The following is an 18,820-nucleotide window of genomic DNA, read 5'->3' as shown; positions in this document are numbered from 1 at the left end:
TCCCCGGCTCGCCATTGGTTGTCCGCCCGTTCACCGGTTTTCATTGGAGGAGAGCAGCCGTCACTCCAGAACGAAACGAGGCCTACCGGTAGTCGCTGTTTAAGAAGAAACGTCGAGAGAACGACGACGGTGACGAGGAGGAGGAGCCTGATGCGTCCCGAACGCGCGTGCGTGAGACAGAAAGAGGAAAAAAAAAATAAAAGAAGAGGCGCCTGAGCCATCCAAAACCGCGCGAGATCTCGCACCAAACCCTCGCCCCCCCCTCTCTCTCGGTCGGCGGGAGTTCTCGCGCGAACAAAAAAAAAAAGGAGGGAGGGAGGGAAACGAGAGAAAGACAGAGAAAAGGGAAGGGAAGGGAAGCGACGAGAAAAAGGGCGCTCAAAAAAAAAAAAAAAGCAGTCGGGCCGGCCGCGCAACAGCGCGCGCAGGCGCAGTGCGAGCCCGCGTGCGCCCACCGCGCGCGCTCGCTCTCCCTCTCTTTCACTCGCTCGCTCCTCCCCTCCCCTCCGCGGCCCCTCCCACTCCCGGTCGTTACTCCCGACGCCGCGTTCGCCGCCTGAAGGAAGCGAAGAAGGGCGGTGGGGGGAGGAGGAGGAGCGGAGCCCCGCCGCGTCACGTGACGCCGCCAGGCTTTTAATGTTTACATTTGAGGCGGGCGGCCCTCGGCGCCGCCCCTCCCCGCTCCGGGCCCCGCGCTCCGTCGCCTCAGCCGTCGCCTCAGCGTCTCCTCCTTCCCGGCGACCGTTTCGCCTCCCCTCCTCGCGCCTTCGGGGCCACGACGCCCGCCGCCGCCGCCTCCGCCCCCGCTGCCCCCCTGCCGCCGCCATCACGACGAGCCGTGAGGAGAGGGCTCAGAAGGAGCCGCCGGCGCCGCCTCCGCCGCCGCCGCCGCCTCTCGGCCTAGAGCGCCCAACGCGACGACGCCGGCCCGCGCCGCCCGGACGGGGAGCCGAAGCCGCCGCCGCCGCCGCCCTCCTCCTCCTGCCCCCCAAGGCCGCCGGCGGCAACGCGACGGGACGCTTGGCCCGCGGAGGGGCCGCCGCCGCCGCCGCCCTGGCCATGGAGGAGCTGGTGGTGGAGGTGCGCGGCTCCAACGGGGCCTTCTATAAGGTGAGGCCCGCCTGCCTGCCTGCCTGAGGGATGGGTTGGCTAGGCCCCGGAGGGTGAGGGAAGGGGGAGGAGAGGTCACCCATCCGATCCCCTTCCCACCCCTCACCCCCACCGGGCACCTGCTCCCCTCGATCCCACCCCCCAACACACACACACACAGCACGAAAAAGCGGCCTCAACTCAGAGGCTCGAAGTCGAAAGTTGCGCCTTTCGAGCCGGCCCTTCCTTTTCTTTTGGGGAGCGGGAAGGGATGATCCTGGCAGGGGAGGCCTGGAGGAGTTTGATTTTGGGGGGGCTGGAAAGGGGAAGTGGGGGGAGAAAAAGAGGCCATGGTTTGGTCTCTCAGGAAAGCCTTTCCAAAGAGATAACGGGGAATTCCTCCCCTCCCCCCGCCCCCCAGTCTCGGTTTCTCCGGGTTCTCCATCCTTCTTATCGCGTTAGACCTTTTCAAAGGCCTGCTGGCTTGAAGGGGGAAAGGTGAGTCGGTTGGGGGCTTGAGGGGGGGGAAGCCCCGCGAGGCTCTCCAGGACAGAGGGACACACACACACACACACCACCTTGGAGAAGTGCTACACTGGGTGTTTCTTGATCCTCTTGAAAAGGATGGAGCTTTGGCTTCCAAGAATAGGGCTTATGGGGGGGGGGGTTGTACATAATGTATGCATACATATTCATATATGCATATGCACATGCATTTTGTGTGTGTGTGTGTGTATAGAGTGTATGAGAGTGTGTGCATATGCATATATATATATATACACACACACACACACACATTATATATGTATATATCTAGATACACACACCCCAATATACATATACCCTACATGCATGTGTGTATATTTCTGAGAACACAATGCATATGCATATACATGTACATTATACACACATGTATATGCCTATAAATATATGCAAACTCATATGTATATTTATATGTGTGAAAACGTGCATATATATATATATATATACACACACACACATACGTACATATACACAAATGATTCTAAAGATATACTTGTAAAAGAAGAAACATACATATAAAACATACATACACACACACATACACACACACACATATATGGATCTATATGGATATACCCACGTGCATTTTATACAGGTATGTATACACATGCACAAATATATGCATACCTATCTGCACACATATATGCATGCATAAATAAAATACATATTTACCATGTCCGCAGTAAAAGGATGCATTTGCTGGCACTATTCTCGGGTTGGTGGGCTGGGTTTTTTAAATTGTGTTCTTTTTCAAGATAGGATGGTAAATCACTTTGATTTGTGCAGATATCTGGGGAGGGTGTTGGGGAAAGAGGGTGTTCCCCCCTTTCCGAGTTCGTGGGACCCTGCCTTGAGAAACAAGCATACAGGATCTTGATGGGAGATGAAAAGAGGGGGGTGGGGCCGTCTGGTAGGGAGGCAACAGGTTGCAGGTTGAGGGAAAAAACTTGGGGGGAGCCATCTGAAGAATCTAAATTGAAGGAATAGCGATAATGATATTAATGAATAAAGTAAATCAAATACCCTATTAGTGGTTAGCCAGCCAGATCCGTGCCTTTGAGAGGGGCAGCTGTGTAAATAAATAAATTGCATTCTACCAAGAACAGGGGAAACTTTTTATGTGATGGTCCATCTGAATTGCTTTCAGTTAGCTGAAACTATGTAAGTTTTCAAAAAGGATCACTGAAGACAGGAATGCAGTATTTTGTTATCTGAGGTTCAAATTAGAAACTTACCTTTAGTTATGTGCCCTCAAGTCTGGGTTGACTCTTAGCAACCACATGGCTTATATTAGGCCTAGCTTATTTTCTGCTGAGGCAGCTAAGCCTCGTCAAGTTTCTAAAAATGCTCTGACGTTGGATTCTAATATGCATACTTTTGTGGTGATTTTTCACAAATTTTGATCATTTTTTTCACATATTCTCCCATACCTTAAGATATTTAAAGTTGTAAAGGTCAAAGTATCTTTTGTTGTTCATTAAGCAGGCTTATATAACATAAGACATAGGGTTAAGATAAAAAAGGAAATAAATTTGACCAGTCCAAGTATAATTTGCAGTCTAAATCAGTAATGGACACTATTATAAGCATGTTTTATCAGTTCATCTAATAAGCAAATAATTATGTTAATGAATGCAAGAACAAAGGGAATAAAGCATCATTTGTTGAAATTCAAATTCATGTATAGAAGTTAAAAGATCAAGAATTTTGATCTTTCGGAGATATGATGGATTTTAATTTTTAACCTATTAGATTTGTACATACTTCAGAACATCAAGTTGCAGTGTTGAAAATAATTTTCCACCCTTAGTATAACAAGATAAAGAACAATTTCTGTAGTGTGTTACTTTATTGCATGGTATTTCTATCCTTATAGTATCTTGGTAATCTTGTTTTCAGACTTCACTCTAAATTTGCAACACCAACTTTTTAAAATGGTTTATTTTATTTTTAGGTTTCAGAGTTTAACATCTGACCTAACAAGCAGTTCAGATTAAAATTGCATAACCTACTGAATTTCCCATTAAAACTGGGATTCTCAAACTTTGTGATACCACAACAGCCACCAGAGGATTATGCAGGCAAAGCAAGAAAGTCCTAAACAAGTTTTGACAGCATTCCCAACTGTCCTTGCAAGGTTTATAAGTATGATCTGCCAACACTGAGCTGCTTGAAATCTCTCTGGGGGTCCTAATCCACAGTTTGAGAATCCCTGAATAAAAGAATGAAATAAAGAGAAATCAGTTCTGTTGATGTTTGCATGTAACACTGTTCACATGTATCAAGACAGTTGTGTTTTGTTAGTAAGAGAGTGAATCCTATCAGACTAAACAGCTGATGACTTGCTTTGTTTCAACTGCTTAGGTTACCACAACTAAATTTTGTGCTGTAGTAGCTAGTTTGATTACATTTTTTATTTTGGTCTGATTATAAGCAATACTCTATCCCATGTACATCAGTAGAGTAACATCACTGAATCTCAGGAATTGGAAAAAAAATGCCAGCATAGCCAAGTATATTATCCTTACCTCAAAAAGATATGTGTGTACTACGTTCAGCATTATAATTTGTAGTAACTACCATTAAACTTAATGTGACTTTGTACCTTGAAGTACATTGAAAGCTTTTGTCCCATATTATAGGTCCCTGGGTGAATTTTGTGTTGTTTTTTACCAAGCCAGCGTGAAATCATCAGAATATGATAGTTGATTCATTGCAAAATCTACACTTCCACTATGGCAGTCTAGTACTTTTGAAGAAAAATATATTAGGGCTATTTCCTCAAAATCTTTTGCCTTGTGATTTAAACTTGGCTCAAAAGGTAATGTATTTGAGTGTATGTTTTCTCTATCCCTTTCCAGTTTCAATCTTCACTTGCTTATGATGAGCATAGTTCTGTGACCGACAGCAGGCCTAGATTTTCAGCCAGCAACTAGTGTCCTAGAGTAACAGCTGGAACATCCATGACATGTATTTTTGACACCTTCAACCTGTCCCATGTGGCCAGTTGGTTTATATGGATGGATCACTCCTCTCCCCATCATGCTTTGCCAATATACTATATTTAGAATGAATATTCAAAATGGCCCTGATGTGATAAGAGAAATATCAATAATTAATATATAATTTGCTATTAAACCTTACTTCTTTGTTTCAGGCATTTGTGAAAGATGTCCATGAAGATTCAATAACTGTTGCATTTGAGAATAAGTAAGTATTATCCTGGAATTGACCTTACAAAGATTTAGCCATCTAAAAGTGTGATGCTGAACAAATTTAGATTTTAAATATAATGCCAATCTTGCATATTCCCCCCCAAAAAAAAAAAAAAAAAAAAAACAACAACAACAACGGTTGCTTGATAAATAAATCCTTTCTTTGATTCTTGGAAGCAATCTGCTGGTCAGGGCAATGTTAAGAATAAATGCATAATTATTTCTACCCTCTCCATCCTTGTGGAGTCATCTTGATGAGCTGCATACATAGAAAATATCCTCTCTTTGTAGCTGTCGTCCATTAATGTTGTGCCTACCAAAACTTGTCTAAGCTTTTGTATCTTAGCTATTCGTGGGATGAGCAACCTACCTTCATGTTATATTTATATCCCAAAGAATAACCAGAAAGTTTCACATGGGGTGAAACTGCAATGAACAGCAGTTCTTTTTTCAAGAGAGCTGACTTCAGTACTTAACGCTGTAAACCCTTACATTGTTAAAACACTGTCCAAATCTTAATAATAAACTCAGGTTGCAATGTATTTCTTCTTTGTTTATTTTTATTTTTGTAACAATTCATTGCATCATTTCTCTACTGGGCACTGAGGAAAATATAATCTTCCCCTTTGCAACTCCCAATTTTTATGTGTGCTGAGCACAAAGGACGGATGGAGTTCTCCATTCTTTCTCTACCTTCTGACTCACTTAACTATATGGAGTTCCACACACTTGCTTATAGGCCATTGTTTATCAGCTGTGATTACCAAGGAAGTGCTTTAAATCCACGGCTGATTTAGCTGCGTGTTTATTCAGTTTCAGCCAGTTATCTACGCTTAGTTCCTGGGAAATAATTTTAGATTGCCATCTTTCCTGAATTGCTTTTTTTTTTTTGTCTTACACCTGTTTAATAGCTTAAGTTTTTTTATTGTGTATTTTAGCTGGCAGCCAGAGAGACAGATTCCATTCCACGATGTCAGGTTCCCTCCACCTACAGGGTACAATAAAGATATAAATGAAAGTGATGAGGTTGAGGTAAGACCCATTTTAATCTTAACATTTTGGACGAGGGTGAAACAACAAAAAGATTTGCCTTTCAGGAGAAAATATTTGCACTAGTCTTCAGGTGCTTCTTTCTGTTTCTTTTTCCTCAAACATTTTCTTGGATACTCTTGTTCAATCACAGGGGACAAATATGCTGGATTTTGCTTTGGGCTCAGACACATCATTACAACTTACAGAATGAATATGTGTAGCAGAATATGTCACTGGCTACACAAAAAGTTGCATCTGAATCATGCAACCTAAATAGGTGTGGTGCCAGTATTAAGGTCCCTTAATTTAATTATACTTTAATGGCAATGGATGTGATGGGCTAGCATTTTAATAAGTAAGCTTGAAATTCTTAAGCAAGAATGTAATTCTGTAGAGTAAATGTAAAGGTACTCCAAAGGATTCATTTTTTTTAATCACTTGGGGTTGGCTTTGCTGAGTACCTCTTGGACAGAAATTTCAGTTGAAGTTCTTTATTGTAACAGTCTATATATTTTTAAACAGACATGATTGCATGAAAATCAAAGTGGGTTGGAGATTCTTCCCCTTCTCCCCTCAATTTCTCTTGAGGTCCACCCAGGTTCTCTTTTTCAGCATGCATGGACTTAATACTTGTACTAACTATTGCCATTGGCAATTACTATACTACCCACATTCTGAGTTGGCCAGGCACTTCTTAGTGAGTGAAGTTCTCCTTGATCTTATGAGGAGCCTCACAAAATTGCTTCTTAAATAATCTTTCTTGCACTGGTTTTAATCAGAGAGCATTATGCTGAGCATGGAGAAGATGGGAAGGATGGATATTGAACTGGAATTTCTTTGTTGCCACATTTTGTACCCAGTTTAGCAAACCCATTTAATTTGTGTACATTAAACAAAACTGAAACTTGTAAATCCTTCAAGCTTCTAGTGGACAAAATCATTTGAACTTGTAACATTAAATTGCAATACAAGTATTCGGTGTATATTACCATCCTTTTTTTTAACTGAATATTTGGAGTTTGGAATGGGCCTATCTTAATTTCGCTTTCACTATGTGCTTTCATTGAGCATAAGTACAAGCAGTTGAATATACCTACTGACATGGTTTTGAAATGGCCCAGTGTTACAAATCAGTTTAAACATACAAACATACGAAAGGCTTTATAAGGCTGGGATAGTAATAGGAAAGTGTCAATTTCCATTTCTGCAATGTACCTTTGGCCAATAGAAAAATGACTTGCCAGATAGTTCTAGGTTAGCTGAAGTGTATTTCTTGTTGAAGTGAACTGCAAGCGGTGTGGATTCAAGTAGCAATTTAAAGAAGGTTAAAACCAATTCCCGTTCTAGGCACCCCTTTTATGTTTATTAATTTTTCATTTATTTCCTGCTTTCTGAAGTGTTTGAGGTGATATATTTTGGCCTAAGGAAAATTGAATAGCCCAAAACTAAGTGAACTCCACAGTCATGTGATCTGACCCAACACTTGACCGCACTAGCAGTATATTGAGATCTGAGCCTGTGAAATGTAACAAAACAAGATCATTGCTGAATGTTTCATTTTAAAACCAACTTTTTAATGCAATGATGGCATCTAGGATTGCACTGTGTTATTTCTCCACCAGGTGACAACATTTTATTGCACAACAATGCAATGTTCTATACTGTGATTTCATTTAGGTTTATTCCAGGGCTAACGAAAAGGAACCATGTTGCTGGTGGCTGGCTAAAGTGAGAATGATAAAGGGTGAGGTAGGAATATATATATACATATATATTTAATACTTCGCTCTTCTTCATAGCATCTCTGTTTTAAATTGCTATGGGTCTTTCTCTTAGTTTTACTGGATTCTAAATGTATAGTTAAACCTTCAGTTTAAGAAAGCTTTAATTTAGTAGATTGTGGATGCAATTGGGGAAATCTTTCCATATGCTCTGCATATGCATCTATAAATTATGTTTCAATTTTTTATATATGTAAAACGCAGGAAATATATGTCCCTATATTCCCATTTCATATATGGGTAAAATCCAGTTTGGATTTAATGGAGTAACAACTTTCATAAACCCCTCTTTCTTTTATTAGTCAATTAAATCAAGGTTTTACTGTAACAAATATTGAAACGAAAAGTAAACAGTGGGGCCTTCAAATATGAAATGTTATCTTTAAAACATCACTACCTACTTATACAGTGTCTTGGACAATTTGTTCTTTTCCATTAGTTTTATGTAATAGAATATGCTGCTTGTGATGCTACCTACAATGAAATTGTCACAATTGAGCGTTTGAGATCTGTCAATCCTAACAAACCTGCAACCAAGGATACTTTTCATAAGATTAAGCTTGATGTACCTGAAGATTTAAGGCAGATGTAAGTGCAATGTTATTCTGTGTATAAAGTTGTAATCAGTATTCTTAAGATGAATATTGAATTTCTCCCCTCAGTAAGATACTTACAGACTATTTAGTTCTTTTCAATGCATTACAACTGTCCATACTAAGCATTTAATTAAAAGATTTTAAAGATGGTGTTTTTCAGTGTGAACAGTTTAGTAGAATTAAGCCTGCAGTTTGATTGCTATGTAGTTACCTGGATGAAACCAAATGAAAGTATATACATATAAAATTCCCAGAAGCAGTTTATGAATCAGTTCAGTGTGTTTCAGTTTGAAATGTGTCACAGTAGTGAAGGGCCAGCATGACCCTCTAAACTACAAGGGATTGTATTTGTTGAGGTTCTGTGGACAAAGTAACAGCACATTTTCTAATCATGGATCTAAATTGTTGTTTTAGGTGTGCTAAAGAATCTGCCCACAAAGATTTCAAAAAGGCAGTTGGGGCATTTTCTGTAACCTACGATCCTGAGGCTCATCAACTTATCATTTTGGTAAGTTCCTTTTGGTTAGATGAGGTTGAATTCAAATGTTCTGCTTTACAATAATATTAAACAAGATTTTTTTTTTCTAATTTAGTCTATTAATGAAGTAACAACAAAACGTGCAAATATGTTAATTGATATGCACTTTCGAAGTCTTCGGACCAAGTTATCCTTGATAATGAGAAATGAAGAAGCAAGCAAACAACTAGAGGTAAAAGTTGTAACCATTTTTTATAGATTTAGCCACTTCGCTAAACTGAAGTTTGACAGTAATATAAGAAGCATCTGTAAATCATGCTGTGAGGAACCTTCCCAGAGATGTTCTGGACCATCCCACAGTTGTGGATGACGGGGTGTGCTTTCCGAGTTAGAGTTTTTCATGCCAATATACTTGTTTTAACCTGCAGTATGATATTTTGTTTATCAGGAAGACTACGATTGTTTTAGAAAACTAGCTGTACCTTGGATAACATTGATCTAATTCCATGATCATCTTCAGTGTTACCCAAACTTTTCAGATGAATTTATAAGTTTTCTTAACCTGGGTGTTTTCTAAGGAATCTGCATTCCTAGATTTCTGAACAATAATCACGTTGGCTAGGCAATTTTGGGGGTTAAATTCACATATCTGGTGGGCACTATGTTAGGGAAGGTGTAGCCTTCCAAGAATCCATGTAATTTCATCCCCAGGGTGAATATTTGAAATAAATTCAGTGTGCTAGTGAAAGTAACTAATCTGTGTCATTTGATGTAATTGTTTGGTGGTTGCTAAGAAATTCCCAAATAATCCGCAAGAGAGAACACCCTATGACCTGTCTTCTCTTTAAAAAAGGGACTCCTTGTGCCTTCATGCTGAAGTTTTATGTGTAACCTTTCCCTTCCAGAGCTCAAGGCAGCTTGCTTCAAGATTTCATGAGCAGTTTGTTGTACGTGAAGATCTGATGGGTCTCGCTATTGGCACTCACGGAGCTAACATCCAGCAAGCCCGGAAGGTACCAGGAGTGACAGCAATTGATCTTGATGAGGACACTTGTACATTCCATATTTATGGGGAGGTGAGTTGCATTTCCGAAGCTACTTTCGTTGAAATATCCCCAACTCTGAGTCACTGCAGTGTTTCAAAACACATGTACCCTTTCGCTAGGATCAAGATGCAGTGAAGAAGGCCAGAAGTTACCTTGAATTTGCTGAGGATGTCATCCAGGTCCCAAGAAACTTAGTAGGTAAGTCAGTCGGAAGGTGTGTTTGAAACTTGGTTGTTTTAGAAATAAAGACGGGAGGAGAGTTTCACAGTATGGTTAATCTATCTATTTAAAACATAGGTAGCAATTCTGTTCATTTGGGCTGACTTAAAATGAAGCTGTAGCTTAATAGGACTGTTTTAATACTGATTTACAATAATGCGTGAAACTGGCTATAAGGGACTGTTGGCCCAGGATCATTGCTACTTCGTTTCATGTCTTGTAAATCTGAATTTAATAATCATTTTTTCTAATGAATCACTGTACTTCACAAACTAAGTTTATTTTCAATCCTGAAAACAAAGATCTGATTTGAATGTCATCCTTGTTTCCTAACATCAATTGAGTAAAATCTTTTGACAAGTGAAGTGACTGCGGTAATTGGACACAGATTTCTCCTTGCAATATTGATACTGGAGGTTATTGTCAGACTTAATTAAATCTCATCTTAATGGGCATATCTAGTAATTGGTTTCAATCCATTTTAATAAATATTTCCTGCAATTACCGATGTTATCTCTTCATGTAGGAAAATAAATCTTCAAACTTGAGTCCTTTTAAAAATAAGTACTCAAGTGTTTTTATAGATGACTATCAAAGGGACATAAGCATCTGATGTCCTTGGACAACAAACTCTATTGATACAGAAATGAAATATTTGAGCATCTGCGGAAGCATTTTTGGCAGAATTAACTTGTCATCCATTTTTTCCTAATGTTTCTGATTTGCATAAATGTTTCCTTGTCTTCTTTTTTATAGGAAAGGTTATAGGGAAAAATGGAAAACTCATTCAAGAGATAGTGGATAAATCTGGAGTTGTGAGAGTGCGAATTGAGGCTGAAAATGATAAAAATATTCCACAGGAAGAGGTACGTGGCATTTGTAATGTTTTACATTAATGCAGAAAAACACATTTTCCACAGCCATCTACATTTTTATTGCAAACCAGTTCAGGGAGCTGCTTAATTGTTTTGCCTTTTGTAATATTAGCTAAGTAGCTAGACCACTTGGATTTTTGTAAAGGAGCTAAACTGATCCTGTTCCTCAAAATGTTAAGGCATGTTCTCTAATATTCAGATGTGCCACTTCAGAAAAGTTCTTTCCTTTGTCTCAGCATGCACGATATGCATAGAAAAATGTGATTTCAGGTTTCATTGCAGTTTATCATAGATCAGTGCAGGGTTGCAGTATAAATTAAAACATAGGCCGGATTGCTTAGGAAAGAATTTCTCCCTTGTCCACCACATGTAACAAAGATCCCGAGGACCATACGTTACCCAGTTTTGAGGTCTGGTGAAGGGAAGGAAGGCGGCATTTGTTTGCTTACTTAAAACATTGTTATTAAATGTTTAATGAGATTACAGATAGTCCTCAACCTGTGACCACAATTGAGCCCAAAATTTTATGTTGCTAAGTGAGAAACGTGTGATGAGTTTTGTCCCATTTTACGACTTTTCTTGCCACATTTGTTAAGTGAATCCCTGCAGTGGTTAAAATGAGTAACGCGGTTGTTAACTGAATCTAGCTTCCCTGTTGACTTGAAGGTCGTATCCTGTGACCATCATAAATACCAATCTGTTGTCAAGCACCTGAATGTGAATCACATGACCATGGGGATGCTGCAGCGGTCACAAGAGTGAAAAATGGTCCTAAGTCACTTTTTTCCAGTGCTAAATTGTAACTTCAAACAGTCACTGAACAAGCTGTTGCCTGTCAAAGAAGCTACCTGTACATTGAATGTTGATTAATAAGAGTGGCGTGGATGATGTCCTGGAAGTCACCTGATTCTAGATTTGCTTTCTAGGGAATGGTCCCATTTGTCTTTGTGGGAACCAAGGACAGCATCACAAACGCCACCGTTCTCTTGGATTACCACCTCAATTATTTAAAGGTGAGCATTCCGCTGTCTTTCCTGGCTTCCAGGTGTTACGCAAAAGTATATAACCCTTTCGTTATTGCTATTAATTAGAGTGGTGCGGTGGCCTAGAGGTAGAGCTCTCGCCTCACAATCAGGAGGCTGTGAGTTCGATCCTAGGTAGAGGCAGATATTTCTCTCTCTCTGCACACTCAGAAAATATCTGGTGAACAAAACTCCGCACTGGCGACAGGAAGGGCATCTGGCCAGTAAATGCTCTGCTAACTCCATTCAGTTGCCCAGACTACACCTCGATGCAAGGGATTATGGGGTCTTTAAACGATGATTCTTTCTGTTAATTCTCCCAGTTGGTATTCATTCCTAAATGAATTCCCGTGCTTTAAAATGAACCAAGACACACAAAAGTTACCTTTAGAGTAACCGTAGCTTTTGGTCAATTGCCTCTTTTCCTCCCCAGGAAGTGGATCAGCTCTGTTTGGAGAGGTTGCAGATTGACGAGCAGCTTCGACAGATTGGGGCCACCTCAAGGCCACCCCCGAATCGCCCCGATAAAGAAAAGGTGTATATGTCTGACGACGGTCCCAGTCTCGGAAGAGGTGGCCGACCTTACAGGAACCGAGGCCACAGCAGGCGTGGTCCAGGCTACGCTTCAGGTGGGTAGCTTGGAAAACTTTGTTCTGGAGGCCTGTGAAGTTCTGGATTCCTTAAAAAATGGGGAGGCTGAGCCGGTCTGAAGACGCAAATGAGCTATAAAAATGATGAAAAGTGCTTTCTGCACAGGAACGTGGCCCCTTCTATGCTTGCTATCTGGCTCATTTAATTTTGGTTTATCCCATGAATCTTTGCTGCCTGTGATGGCTTTCAACCGAGGCAGTAAACATATCCAGGAAGTGCTCAAACTTTCAGGCGCAATACTTCAAAACCATAACAATGCCCTCCTTTTTTCCCCCACTGTAAAATATAAACGACAGGAAACCGGTTTCAGCTGGTGGTAATTTTGGGGTTGGTTTTTCCAAAACCTCATAAAAATGGCCTGCGGTATGTCTTGGTTTTTTCAAACTCTTCGATAGGAACTAACTCTGAAGCATCCAATGCTTCTGAAACAGAGTCTGATCACCGAGATGAGCTGAGCGACTGGTCCTTAGCCCCAGCGGAGGAAGAGCGAGACAGCTATCTGCGCAGAGGGGATGGGCGAAGGCGTGGAGGAGGCGCCCGCGGCCAAGGCGGAAGAGGCCGGGGAGGGTTCAAAGGTAAGCTCTCCCCAGGTGGCTTTTGTATGGGCCTTCGGGAGCTCTCTGAAATAAGACACCTGTTCATTCCAAGGTTGCCAGCCGTGCTTTAAGTTTTAAAAAGCAGCACTTTCAACCAGGATGACGTAGGAGAGCGTAGAAGTCTCAAATCACCTGCCACAGTGACAAGAAGACTTGCTTATCTGTAAAGCAGCTATCGAAACAAGAACCTCCAATGCCATTTGGTGCTGGTTAGAATTAAAATTAGAATAGAGCAGAACAGAGCAAAGCTGGAAGGGACCTTGGAGGTCTTCTAGTCCAGTCTCTTCTTAAAAACCCCCAGTGATGAAGCACCCATGATTTCTGGTGGCAAGCTGTTCCACTGGTTAATTGTCTTCTGTGTTAGGAAGTTTCTCCTTAATTCCAGGCTGCTTCTCTCCTTGATCAGTTTCCATCCATTGTTTCTTGTCCTGCCCTCTGGTGCTTTGGAGAATAATTTGACCCCTTCCTCTTCTTTGGGTCAGCCCCTAAAATACTGGAATACTGCTGTCATGTCACCCCCTAATTTTTATTTTCTTTAGACTAGCCAGACCCAAAATCTGCAGCCGTTCTTACGGTTTAGTCTCCAGGCTTTTGATCATCTTAGTTGCTCTTCTCTGGTTAAGATTGGAAGATCGAATTGCTGTTGATCCTACGTTTTACTTGGGTACTGTAAAATGTCCAGAAATATCATTGGGGCTACCTGTAGAGCGCCCAGTTTCTCAGTGGAAATGGATCGTTCTCGAATTGTGAATGAATGGCAGCGTTTCCAAGCTTTAGAATTATGTTTTAGTAACACTTAACAGGCTGACACATAATTAGGTTTTTTTTTCCCCCCCCAGGCAGCTTCAAATGTAACATACCGGTGAAAAGGGAGGGAAAAAAACCATAGCTAATAGTAATATTTATACTGACTTATATACTACAATAGCACCCAAAGAATGTTGGTCAAATGGCCAACAAAAAGAAAAACGTAGACAAACATGGAGAGAGAGACTAAATCTGTTGCAAAGTCCCTAAAATCCAGATTTGATATGCAGGAAACGAGGACCAGTCCAGGACAGACAACCGTCAACGCAAATCAAGAGATGCTAAAGGGAGAACAGATGGCTCACTTCAGGTAAGTCTGGTCACTTGACTGATGCATCAGTGAAACATGCTTACCTGCATGGCAGATGTATGTTCTGTGGGTTTGTTTTTTTTCCTTCCCTGCAGTCTGTTGTCCCTACGTCAGGCTTTAGTTGTCTTTACTACGATTCCATTCACTTACCAGAAGGAATATTTTAGAATACAGGTAGTCCTCAACTTATGACCCCAATTGAGCCCAAAATTTATGTCAGTAAGTGTGACATTTGTTAAGGTGAGCTTTGCCTCCTTTTAGAACTTTTCTTGCCGCCGTTATTAAGTGAGTCCCTGCAGCGGTTCCCTTAGTCACACAGTTGTGAAGTGAATCAGGTTCCCCCATTGACTTTGCTCGTCAGAAAGTCGCAAAAGGGGACCCCGGGACACGGCAACCGTCATAAATAGGAGTCAGTGGCCAAATGTCCAAATTTTGATCATGTGGCCACGGGAATGCTGCATTGGACGTAAGTGTGAAAAACAATAATAAGTCACTTTTTTCCAGTGCCCTTGTAACTTTGAACGGTCATTAAATGAAATGTTAGTCAAGTACTACCTGTAGTTTGGGCAAAGGGGGTAGGTTTATGTCCTACAGATTCAGATAAAGTCAGCACATAATTTATTTTAAAGGTAGTTTTTCATGTTCACATTGAGCAAAATAATAACTTCCATAATGTGTATCGTATATACATTATATTGTGTATAATGCACAATATATTAAATCCAGGAACTTGAACTATAAAACACTACCTGACAATATTCAAATGGCCCACCTCTTGACTAATATATTTTTCCCAGAATCTACTTCACTTGGACGAGGAGAAAGCTGTTGTTGTTATTAATTAATTTATTTATTTATTTATTATTTTTAAATCCTCTCCGGCAGCTCTCGTTGGGCTCTCCCTAGTGGTTCCAAGGGGTATGCTTTTATGTAACTATAACTTATTTCAGATCAGAATTGACTTCAATAATGAAAGGAGTGTCCACACTAAAACCTTACAGAATACCTCCAGCGAAGCTAGCCGGCTGCGGACGGGTAAGGATCGTAACCAGAAGAAAGAAAAATCGGACAGCGGAGAAAGTCAGCAACCGTTGGTGAATGGCGTGCCCTAAACTGCATAGCTCGAGAAGTCGTATTTCCTAAACTGTTCCAGTAAATCTTATTCCACATTAGAGAAACTTGTTAGGCCAAAGACAAATAGTAGGCAAGAGGGCGGCAGGGCATGAAATATTAAAACTTTAAAAACAAAAACAAAAAAAAAGTTCTGTTAGCCTTTTTTTAACATCAGCAGTATGCAGTTTTCTTTTTTCAAAATAAGACATTATACTTGCATTAAAATACCTTGAACTTCTGAAAAAAAAACAATGCTTTCAAGTACATATTGCACTTCAAACAATGAAAGAATTCCTTTTGTTTGTTTTTAAAAAAAAATACTGAACTGTGCATTGGTATTTCTGTTCAGTTGTACCATTTTAACGCATCTGGTCAAAATCACTGCTAAATTTCAATTTTCAGAATAAATAAGTGTTTGCGGTAATCAAATTGGGCTTCTGTTTTTAATCTATTAAAACCTCCTCACTTAAAATAAATAAGTAAAATTGACGCTATGCTTTTACGTCCTGTGTCATTTCACACACACTCTTCGGTTCACCTTTATTTCGGTGTACCCGGATTATCTGTGTAATGTAACTAAATTGTCATTTTCATTAGCAAAAAAAAAAAAAAAGTTGTATGGTATGTGCCTTTTTTATATCTTGGCAGGTAGGAATATTCTTTTTGGAAGCAGAAATCAGGGAAGATTTGTTGGAAATGCTGAACTCTTGTTAACGTACAGGTGTTAGACCTGCTCAGGGCGCAGGAATCCTTCTCAAGAGCTTGGGTCCAGGTCTTCACAGGTACCTGCTCCACCTTCTCAGTGCCCAGTTTCTCTGGGTTGAGTAGGGAGACCTGAACTGGGTCACCTCACCTGGAAGAGCCTATGGGTTCCCACCTGCACCCTTTCCAGGCAGAAACACCTGAATAGGAACTTTAAATGTACAATATATATGTAGCAAAACCTCTCCAACAGTTAGTATTTTTATTAGAAGAATGCATGCTTTCCATAATTTTTTTTCCTCGCATCAACATCGTTAGGCTGTTTATAAGATAGAAACCTATTTTGCACTGAAGATAATGGCAGATCATGTTACTGAAGTGGTGGCTTTTTTCTTTGTTTTTATGTTTCTCCCTTTGTAGTCAGGATGGATTTGGGATTTTGTTTGTTTTTTTTAAATGTATACTCCCAATTGTGACAATACAGTTAATGGTTACCAAGGGAACAAACCAGAATTTGTTCATAATGTGTGCCACCTCTGTGGCAGAGGACCAATTTAAAAGAATATGGGTTTTTGTTGTTGTTGTTGTCGTTGATCACTTCCCCTACAGTTTTGATACTTATATTCAGATGGGATAGGAAGATGATGGTGTTTTATGCGGCTCTTTGTAAAATTCAGGGATATACTGTACTTTGACAGCATTGGATATAGATCAATTTTTAAGGTCTCATTCACAAGTAGTTTAAAAACCTGTAATCGAAGTTGGTGTAAGGTTGTTGTCCATAATTGGGGATGAGGCGTGCTTTCTATTTCCAATCATGAATGAAATTTACATGGAAAAATAAAACACAGTAGGACATTTCATTTTAAGCTATTCTGTTTTTTTTATTAAAATTACTCCAGTGGGAGTGTTGCTGATTGTGTACAAAATTGTACAAACTGCAGCCACACAGTCTGTGTTGGGTTTTTGTTTGTTTCTGTGTTTTTTTCATTTTACCTTTTTTTTTTTTTTTTTACTTTGCGTACAAGCAAGCATATAAAAATGGCAACAAACTGCACACAACTTAACGAAAAAGTCTTAAATATTGCCAAACATTAAATGTTGATTTCTAATTATTTATTTTGGGGGAATGTATAGTATTTGAAAACTGAAATTGGTACCTTGCACACATCATCTGTAAGCTGTTTGGTTTAAAATACTGTAGATAATTAACCAAGGTAGAATGACCTTGTAATGTAACTGCTCTTGGGCAATATTCTCTGTACATATTAGCTACAACAGATTGGATTTTATGTTGACATTTGTTTGGTTATAGTGCAATATATTTTGTATGCAAGCAGTTTCAATAAAGTTGGATCTTCCTCTGCTAATGGATGTTGATGCAATCTTTATAAATGATTGCTTTAAACAAATCAACTTGAAGCATTAACCTGTTTTTTTCTTTTCTTTTTCTTGTGTTGAAATTGGAAACATTGTTTATTCCAGAAGTGTGAAAACTGAAATATTTTCAATTTCAAGAATGGGGCTACTGGTCAAAACGTACATGTTTGCTATTATATGCACTAATTTTACACTCGAGACTGACTTCAGTAAGGTGCTAACTAGATTTGACTTAACTAAAACTGTTAACAGATTAATCACCATTTTCAAATGACATTTTTGCAGTATTTTTGTGCTTTAAATGTGTATCCCTTTCAATTAAAAAAAATTGCTGTTTTTAAGTATTGGTACATTTTAAAAAACAAATTGTAAATCCAAATGTAAGACTCGTTTTGAGAATCATGCGTGTTACAAAGGTTTGAAAGTGCAGCAAATGTCTGATGTTTGGGCTCACTTCCTTAATGGTAACCTCACATATGGTCTAATAAATTACAATTATTTTGAAAACAAAACAAAAACAAAAAATAAAAGTTTTTTTTTAAAGATTGAAAGATATCTTTGAATGGCCACAAGATTCAAGCAAAGTACAATTGGACATCTCACTTTTCCAGGCACACAACTGAATTGGCTGGTTTGTTTCCTTCTTTTCACTAGCATTAGAGAAACGATAATTGTGAGGAGAGGAAGAAAGGGGTGACCATATTGTGATTCTGCTAATGTGTTCAAGGTTGGAACATGACATCAGTAAGCATATTCTACACCAAAATAAGACAGTCATGCATTGTGTTGGTGACTGCTAAATTCTAGTAGGCTCTACGACTAAAAGAATGGCTATAAATAGTATCTATAGCCATTTCCTACTCTGCCGAGTATCACCCAACAGATATAAAGCCTGCCTTTAATAATTTTTTGGCAGTCTTGAAAGAGGCCGCGGAGAAGAAATCCATGCAAATTCAGGGCATTAAGAATCTCCTGTTAGGAATTTTGACCGACCTTCTGAATCGCTGGTTATATTTGACATTTTCAAGGAAGTTCATAGAATTGCCATTCTGTTGTACATCTATGGAGATTCTCAATCATCCAGGCCATGGTTGTCCCAAAGGTGCTTTTCTAAAAAGCAACTCATTCTTTCTTGGGGTTTTCTCGAAACAACCAAGAAAATCCAATTTCCTTTTGGGAAAAAAAAAAACCCCACTTTTGGGACAACCACTCTGTTGTAGTACATCTAGAGCAGGGGTCCCAACCGCCGGTCCGCGGACCGGTACCGGGCCGCGGAACAAGCCTTACCGGCCGCTGGTTGCTGGGTGCCGCCATCTTTTTTGGTAAAAAAGCAATTTTTGTCAAAGATGGCGCTAGCGCAGAGCT

The 18,820-nt window shown here is 40.0% G+C and overlaps 1 protein-coding gene and 1 long non-coding RNA gene across 5 annotated transcripts; one reads left to right on the top strand and one right to left on the bottom strand.

The window, feature by feature from the left end:
• Positions 1 to 275: 275 nt before the first annotated feature.
• On the top strand, positions 276 to 15,802 carry FMR1 (fragile X messenger ribonucleoprotein 1). Of its 4 annotated transcripts, none has more exons than XM_087972233.1 (15): positions 276 to 1,110; positions 4,790 to 4,842; positions 5,786 to 5,879; positions 7,557 to 7,628; positions 8,100 to 8,248; positions 8,671 to 8,764; positions 8,850 to 8,966; positions 9,640 to 9,810; positions 9,900 to 9,978; positions 10,756 to 10,865; positions 11,801 to 11,887; positions 12,330 to 12,525; positions 12,943 to 13,122; positions 14,181 to 14,260; positions 15,262 to 15,802. In XM_087972233.1, exons 1-15 carry the CDS (start codon positions 637 to 639, stop codon positions 15,370 to 15,372), a joined length of 2,067 nt encoding a protein of 688 aa, XP_087828359.1. In that variant the 5' UTR covers positions 276 to 636; the 3' UTR covers positions 15,373 to 15,802. The 4 variants fall into 4 exon arrangements, with proteins under 4 accessions (XP_087828359.1, XP_087828361.1, XP_087828358.1 ...); XM_087972235.1 differs by having other exon boundaries at positions 313 to 1,110; positions 15,211 to 15,802; XM_087972232.1 differs by having other exon boundaries at positions 339 to 1,110; positions 12,979 to 13,122; positions 15,211 to 15,802.
• A 109-nt stretch (positions 15,803 to 15,911) lies between these two features.
• Positions 15,912 to 17,987, bottom strand: LOC148129769 (uncharacterized). Its single transcript, XR_015750732.1, has 2 exons — positions 16,208 to 17,987; positions 15,912 to 16,159 (listed from the first exon to the last, which is right to left on the bottom strand). It is a non-coding gene; the product is annotated as an uncharacterized LOC148129769 (long non-coding RNA).
• Positions 17,988 to 18,820: the final 833 nt, after the last annotated feature.

This window comes from Notechis scutatus, chromosome 10 (assembly GCF_049901735.1).
Source record: "Notechis scutatus isolate UNSWTSFEM ecotype Mainland chromosome 10, rNotScu1.2, whole genome shotgun sequence".
Taxonomy (NCBI): domain Eukaryota; kingdom Metazoa; phylum Chordata; class Lepidosauria; order Squamata; family Elapidae; genus Notechis; species Notechis scutatus.
The sequence above is the reverse complement of the archived record's forward strand: the minus strand, read 5'-3'. Positions and strand labels throughout refer to the sequence as shown.

What these genes read in the sequence shown, in the direction of transcription:
- FMR1 (XM_087972235.1), top strand. Translation starts at nt 637, where the DNA reads ATGTTTACATTTGAGGCGGGCGGCCCTCGGCGCCGCCCCTCCCCGCTC. An exon ending in ATGAAAGTGATGAGGTTGAG is followed by an intron (nt 5,880 to 7,556) that starts GTAAGACCCATT and finishes GATTTCATTTAG; the next exon opens with GTTTATTCCAGGGCTAACGA. An exon ending in GAACAGATGGCTCACTTCAG is followed by an intron (nt 14,261 to 15,210) that starts GTAAGTCTGGTC and finishes AACTTATTTCAG; the next exon opens with ATCAGAATTGACTTCAATAA.